The following is a 7,891-nucleotide window of genomic DNA, read 5'->3' as shown; positions in this document are numbered from 1 at the left end:
CTAGCTTGAATTTCACTTTGGGGAGTATCTCAATGAGTTTGGAAGGGATTTCAAAGGCGAGGGGGCCGCTATATCATCCAAGCATGGTCCTCATGTCCTGGGCTTATCTTGACCCGGAGTCAAGTTGGCCGCATGCTGCAACTAAATAGGCCCTCTCCATATCCGTATTGGTTGTTTCAACCGATTTGTCTCTGCTGGTAAAGAAAAAACAGCAACAGACATTGCTCTTTGCAAAAGGGTTGTAGTGTATTTTATCCATACAGTGGCTGGCATCAGATTTTATACGCCTGTAACGTTTTCACATTTTGTCACATCACAACCATAAACTTCAAACTATTTTATCGATATTTTATGTGATAGATCAATGCAATGTAGTGCCTGACTGTGAAGCGAAAAAAAAATCATTCCATTTTTATACATCCTTCACAAGTAAAATTCGGAAACGTGTGGCCTGCATTTGCTTTTACTGCAAAAGCATGTCACAGGTGGCTTCCACTGCATTTACAGCTACAAGTCTTTTGTGGTATGTCTGCACTCAGTTTTCACATCTAGGGACTGAAGTATTTGCGAATCCTTCTAAAAAAGTACCTCCAGCTCAGTCGTAAAAGCAACTTCAAAGTTTTGCTTCAGATTTAAAGAATTTAGGCCGTTATAACACAGGAATGTACTGTGATGCAAACCTGTAACTCTGCGCATGTTTACGGTTGCTGTGTCTGGATTCTGGACCATCACCCCCAGTCCGTCTTCCTAACTCTGACCATTTTCCCTGTAGCCTCTGGAGAAAAATGTCCCCACAGCCTGATGTTGTCACTTCCATGCTTCACCGTTATTTTCAGATTTTGCCATTTCTGCTTTTGGCAAAACTGAAACTGGGCTTTGTATGGGCTTCTTCTTGCCATATTTCCACATATTTGACAGTTGTTGAAATGTCAGGCTATCCCACCTGTACATTGGATTTTTGAAGCTCTATCAAATTTACTATGGCGCTCCTGGCTGGTTTTCTGATTAATGTTCTCCTTGCCTGGCTTACAGGGTTAGGTGGGTGGGTCATGTCTTGGAAGGTTTCCTGTTGTTCCATGCAATTATGTGATACTTTGTGTTGTTTTGCAACACTGCGGTGTATTTATCTCAACTTAATTCAAAGTTAAGGTAATTTCAAGAGGAAAGAAATGTGGCAACCTGTATGGTAGGTTTTACTTTTGAGGCAACTGGGTTTACACCAAGAACACTCCAGAGCAGATAGGCAGCGGTGTGACAGAAATCCTAACAACTTCCGTATTCCAGAAGATAAGCCTGCTATGCTCTTACAAGAAGGGAAGTGATCTGAGATATTAGTCTTTCAAAGTAGGCCAGCAAAGCCAAGTGAGCTTCACTGATGTGCCAGCCGCGGGTGGCTTTTAATCCTCACACAACCCTCGGTTCTGGAAAGTGACCCTAGTTTTCTTCTTTTTTTTTTCTTTTTTTTTAATTAAGACCCTACCTGTCCACATCAAAAGGCTTTTCAGATTAGTCTTTGATCTGACTAAGCTCTTTATTACTGTGTATGGAAAATGTTAAGATCTCAGTCCAACAAAGAATCATCTGTTTTTAGTTTTTTTTTTTTTTGTAAATGTATGCCGTTCAATCCTCATAACCTGCTCTGCTCTGCGAGGTTGGCACCGGCGCAAGCCAAGGAAGCTGCGCGGATATACGAGAGGTTTTCTTTCGTATGGGGTGCAAAAGGATGATGCCGAGATAAGGAGGAAAAGGGAAAGGAAGCTGAGGAGGGAAGAGGCAAAATTCTTTTGGGTTAAATGGTATCTGGACACTTAAAACTGCAGCACACCGAATCTTTAACGTAGATCAGCATTTTATATTCCACCCTGATAAAATACCATCCTAATAATGTACCAAAAATCAGGCTTGCAGTTCAAGTTGTATTTTTATTTTAGTTTCCAAATAAAAAATGAACATACAATAAAAAATAGGGGACACATAATCTCTACAATGAAACATTAAATACTATAAATGCGATAGACAAAAGTCATTAGGATGTTATCAAAGCTTACAATTAAACATGCTTGTGTTGCAAAGTTACACAAGAATGTTTAACCTTCTGCAACTAATTAAGTCACATGAATTTCCATCTAATCCTCAAAAAGTGATGCTGCTTATTTGAAACATCAACGGAGAAACATAAGGCTTCTTTATGATGGATATTTGATGTTTTTATTTGCTTATTTTTCTGGTTTTAAGGTAGGACTCTTGGTTAAAGCATGCTAAATTACAACTTTGAAGAAAATCAAAATACCAAATTATATTTTTTTTAAAAGTGCTAAGACACTGGAGATATACTGTACGTTTGAACAGTAGCTAACAAGATGCACAGAGAAATCAGCTGATGACCAAAATTAGCTGATTTGGACTGCTACTGCCACTGCTACTGAAGGAAGACAACTCAAACTTAACTCAAGACCTCTTGAACCATCTGCGGTTCATTCAAGCTGTGAGAAAGCATGAGAGCGCAAAACGAAAAGCAGATAACATGAACACTGAATGGAGTCCAGGAAATTTGCTTTGTTTTGTCCTTTTGAGTTTCAAGTATTTGGCAAATTTAGAAATCTGTCGAGGTTAGGATCTGCATCGAGGCAGCTGTTATTGTAATGACAGCTCTTGAACTAAAGGAGGCAATTGTTAGCATAATAAAATCTTGTATAATGCTAAAATGTGTAAACATTGTCTTTGTTTTAAAAAAGTAAAACATTTTTTACAGCAACTGTAACAAATGTATAGAGAAAGGATATGATCATATCAAATCATTTTGATGAGAGCAGAAGTTAGCAGTTGGGTTGATTTTAAGGGTTATCTAGTCCTCACACAGCTAAATCAAGTGGTGGGTTTGCATTCTCAATATAAAGTTGAATTTATTCTCATTGCTGGTTGGATTCTGCTGATTCCACCTGGTGTCTATGGACAAGACCTTAAAACATAGTCATGAAGGGCAGAGAGTCTGGTTTAAGAACCTCAGATGACACGTTTAGGTTTTGCAGATCATGTGGGTTTCTTGGCATCTTCAGGCTATGATCTCAAGTATGCACTTGGAGAAGTTTGTAACAAAGTATGAGCCAGGCGGGATAGGAATAAGCTCTTTAAAGTCTAAGAAATTGTTTAAAAATGCAAGAAAGGGGCTTGTTTCTTCCAGGACAGGCATCAGTCTCTGCCTCAATTTTTTCTGTATTTTCAGTCTCTTTCAGTAAAGTAACATTTGTATGTACACCCCTTAGGGTCAAAATGTGAAGCTATTGGTTCTCTGCTTAGTCTGCTTCAACCCCGACTTATGTGTCATGGAACTTGGATCACAACCAAAACAAAGAGATTCAGGATACAAGTGACTAAAATGAGCTTTTTGATCACATCCAGCCTTGAAGATAAGGCTACTTCTCTACTATGAAAGAAATCACATTTGGACTCCAGGGCAGATCCTGAACCTCCTGAAGGAGTTAATATGTCCCTTCTGGCCTACAAACACCTTGGGATTCCCCAGACTACCGTCACTGCAGGGGGGGGATGTCTGAGTTTTCCTCCTGGATGGACAGATGGATGATTTATCTAATAGCCTCATGACATCACCCCAAGTTTATTTAAACAATCCAAGAGTGCCCTTGGCAGGAAGACTAGAAAATTACTCTGAATTCTGATCTGTCACTTCCTAGATTATATTTGGCATCTGAATGTCAGATCCATTCAGATCAATGCATCTCTAGTCTTCAGTGAAACATTGGTGCGATTGTTGGCCTGACAAAGAGAAACATGACTTACATTTTCTAACCTTGTTACTAAAATGAACTACCCCAAATATTTCCAGAGCAGGTTATTTCCAGCCATAAATATAATAATTTGAGGTATAGTCCTGCAGACAGAGTGATGATATGAAGATGAGGCAACCTGATGAAAAGAGGATCTGCACATCTCCTGCTCACTTTTAAGCCGAGTCATTTCTACTTTAAACAAGCAGCTTGATACCACAAACACAGCTCCAAACATGGTGTTGATTTGTCTCCAGTCGCGTGAATGACACATATGATGAATTATTTGGTTTTCAAAGGCATCTAAGTACTCATATTCAAATATTTAGGTCTATTTCCAAAAGCTAACAGTCGCATGTTGCAGGCACAATCCACGAAGCTGAGGCCGAACAACTCAAGGCTTCTGAAAACTGAAGGCATTTAAAACAGGGTCCTTGAAAAGACGAGAGTCCAATTGGTTTAAGGAACCAAATTACATAAAAAACTTACTTATTCTGCTGTGAACCATGCAAAGCTGTTATATTTACAGAACTATAAAAAAGAAGTTTATAGGGAATGTCTCAAGAAAATTTAATTGAAAGACCACTGTAAAAACTTCAACAACACCTCTCTAACGTTTGAAAGACATAAACACCTTCAAAGTCAATCTAACATAGAAATTATTGACATGTCAGTACCTGCATCTGGGCACTTATAATCTGGCGGAAAAAAAAGGGGACAACGAAGGGACACAGTGTGGCAATTATCATAAAGGTGAAAAAATAATAATGTGAAACTGTTAAAAACCATTTACTCTTAGATAAGCTCATGGATGCATTAAAACTTAAATAACTGCCATCATATGTACACCATGAATTTAAAAAAAAAACCTTGAAAAGGACAACGCTTGAAAAAACAAAATCAGGGCACACAACAGCAAACAGTTGTGACATGCAGCCATAATTGTCACCTCACACAGTGGAATTTGTTTCTCTCCTTCAAAACATGTTTTTTTTTTCCCCAAAGGAGATGCAAAAGTTCAGATGCAAAAAAGGACTAAAACAATCTGCGATAAGAAAAAAAAAAAGTAATATTAGTTAACTATTGATTTAAAGAAGGCACCTAAAGGAGAAGATCATAGAATAAAAGTAAAGGCTAACACGAGCTGTTAGGATGATCAACAATAAAACAACCGAAATAAGACCTGATGTCGTTCACGACACAGGGGTTAATTGTAAAGGCATAACAAGGTTACTGTAAGTGTCTCTCATTGTGAAGGCGGTGAATTCAGAGGAATCATCCTTCAGATGAATTCCCCTCGGAAAGGAAGTGACTGAATGTTCTGCTGCTGCCAGCGGTAGCGCAGCCTGGCCAGTGGCGTCTCCCTTGGGTCTTCGAACTCTGAGAAACCCAGCTGGTTGAGGATGTCATAAACTCCAGCTCTGGCAGCCACCTACCACAAAAAACAAAACAAAAATTAATGACAAAAAGGGGGAGAGGAAGGAAGTCAGGAAATATTTCCTTTTTTTCCCTCTTTTAAAAATGAAACAAAAATACTATTGCAAAACGAAAGCGTTTTATCCGCTGGTGTCTTACAAGTGTAGCTGCTACACTGAAACAATAGGCGACTGTTGTCAGAAGCGACAGGATGAGGCAAGAAAAAAATTCTGATTGTGTGTGTGAGACCCATAAGCAGCAGGAGAAAACAGGTCAGAAATCTGTCTGCATGTCTGTTGTTGCTCCTGAGGTGTTCAATGAGAGACAAAGACACAAAGGCGGCAGTTTTTAGCCTAGCAATTGATCAACAGTTAAAAAGAGGTAGTACGACAAAATCTTCCATGTCTAGCAAAACTGAAGCCGTATAAAATTCTGTTTGCAGTTTGCTACAAGCCATCTGAGTGGCACAGAAAACACACAGAAGACGATGCTCTGCATAAATTAGAAGTTTTAGCTTTCTGGCATACCTGTAAAGAATTTACAGGAATGCCAGTAGAAAAAATAACACTGAGAATTACCCTGAGAACGCCAATCCAATGGTGAGACACGGTGGTGGCAGCATTATGCTGGGACTTTAAGCAGTTTGTTCATAGTCCAGACTGCGTTCTAATTAACATATTGTAGCAAGACTTGAAATTATGTTCAGAAATGCAGATGAGGATACGTCTTACAATTTTGTTATTTAACCTGATAAATGTAGATTAAATTTAATGTAAGATGTGAGTTTTTATCAATGCAATGAGGAGAGTGCACTGTAGAGAGTTCACTGTTCATGTTAGTCCACTAGTCACCCTGAGTCATGGTTTGCTGTGGATGTCAAACACATTGCGATTAATGGGAAGCACCAACCAGAAACATCTGGCAACATAAAGCCCAACAACCCCAAATCTGTCCAAGACCCAACAGTTCCAGACTTCCCTGGAAGCATCTTTAAAGGTTGAACGGTTCATTAGAAGAGATTCAGCTTGCCAAGTTTACCCTGCAGCAGAAGATTCAACATTCAATAACCAAAATAGGAAAACAACAGGCAGGGGCAAGTAAGATATTGTTACAAGTTTTACTTTGCATAATTTATTGTTTCAGTATGGAGTCAGAATTGAATGAAGACATTCTGGAGGTAAAGTGGCTGAAACTCTGCCTGCCTGTCGAATTTTGGACAGGCAGGCAAAATACAGTACTGTGCCTTGTCTTTATATTTTGTTGCAAAGGAGGTTGAGTTAGTTGCAATCCTTTTGTTGCTCTCTTGAAAGAAAAGTATAAATAAAGGGTTTCACACAAAGTTCTTTTTTTTCATCTTTAAAGCAACTGTTTATAAGTCATCCATTCAGCAGCATTCCTTGTCGTGACATCTATGCTTCCATGTGATGTGCTCCTGGAAAGCTGACGTGTCTGTTTAACAAGCTTTTTGATGACTTGGTGCAGCTGAACTATTAGTCAGTTGATGTGATTCCTTTGAGACGCCACGGTTTAGCTGTTCACCAGGGCAACCTGACTCATCCCCACCACATTCAGGCTGTCTAAATAATGGATGTGTGAAAAATCAGAAGACGGGGAGGGTAATTTGTGAGGAAGAGGCCAGAAAAAAGGAGGATGTTGGAGGGGCTCCAGTAAGCTGTGATTACATTCAATCTCTTGAGAATCAGTGCAGAGTGTGTTGACATCCTCTGAAGGATTGTCAAGAAGAATACCCAGTTTGGAAAAATATGTTTTGTACATCCTTGGTGCCAGATAATCAGGCAGGAAAGGTTTACTCCCTCTTGGAAAATAACTACTCTTGTCAGTTTAACCTGACATTTTACTGCAAAACTAATTGTGATGCCAAGAGAGCAAATAAGGGCAGAATAAAACAATGACTTCCAAAACACGATAAAAAGCAATGACTTAGTAATCCAATAGTGTCTTCCAAAAGGATTCAGCCTTTCCATATTTTGACACGTTGCATCCTGCTGGCATCAATGTACTTCAATGGAATTAACTAATGAGTTAAGGACAAAGACAGTGCTCTGCTCAAATGAGAGAAAAATGAAACATGCAAAAAGTTGGGTGTGGCAGAAACCAAACACTGGACATCAACCTTACAAAGTAATATATGGAAGTGTAAGCATCAGGCTTTGGGGTGTTTGGAGAAAGTTAATGGTAAAATTGAAGGAGCTAAATGTAGATGCTGATACCCAGAAACTATGGCTGCATCCCACTGAGTTACTTTTTACAGAAATGATTTGGGATGTTGTTTTTTGATTGTTTTATTTTGCCTGAGTTCTGTTTATTTTTAACCTGTAAATACAATGGACACTTTGAAAGTTCACATGGAAGCTCTTGGTGATATTTTGGTTTATAAAAAACTAAGGCTTGCGTGCATGTAGCCTTAAAAATGAAGCATATTGTGCCTGCTCAGCGTAACATAACAAAAAATAGAAACTATCTGATCTGTGGTGGTAAATTATCTCACCCTCTATTGATTTATATTTGTAAAATGGTTTTGAAATCATCGGCTTGTAGTAATGATCTTGTTGCATTGACGGTAAGCAAAGCAGTTGGATTGAGGTCTTTCGTGCTGCAATGCAACAATCACTAACGCCAATACTCATGACGCCAGAGCTGTGGTGGTGGATTGATGGGAGGGGAGGCAG

At 39.0% G+C, this 7,891-nt stretch overlaps 1 protein-coding gene across 6 annotated transcripts in view; it reads right to left on the bottom strand.

Annotated features, from left to right (window-relative positions):
• Positions 1 to 1,911: 1,911 nt before the first annotated feature.
• The window catches only part of pald1a (phosphatase domain containing paladin 1a), a 47,756-nt gene continuing 41,776 nt past the window's right edge, over positions 1,912 to 7,891 (bottom strand). For 5 of the 6 annotated variants that reach the window (XM_032574355.1, XM_032574357.1, XM_032574354.1 and 2 more), the window contains exon 20: positions 5,068 to 5,217. In XM_032574355.1, coding sequence (XP_032430246.1) covers positions 5,068 to 5,217 — 150 coding nt within the window. Of the gene's footprint in view, positions 5,218 to 7,891 lie in introns of all 6 variants that reach the window. The other variant, XM_032574352.1, reaches the window with a different exon arrangement.

Source organism: Xiphophorus hellerii, chromosome 10 (genome assembly GCF_003331165.1).
Source record: "Xiphophorus hellerii strain 12219 chromosome 10, Xiphophorus_hellerii-4.1, whole genome shotgun sequence".
NCBI classification, from domain to species: Eukaryota; Metazoa; Chordata; class Actinopteri; order Cyprinodontiformes; family Poeciliidae; genus Xiphophorus; species Xiphophorus hellerii.
This window is presented reverse-complemented; position numbering and strand designations above follow the sequence as displayed.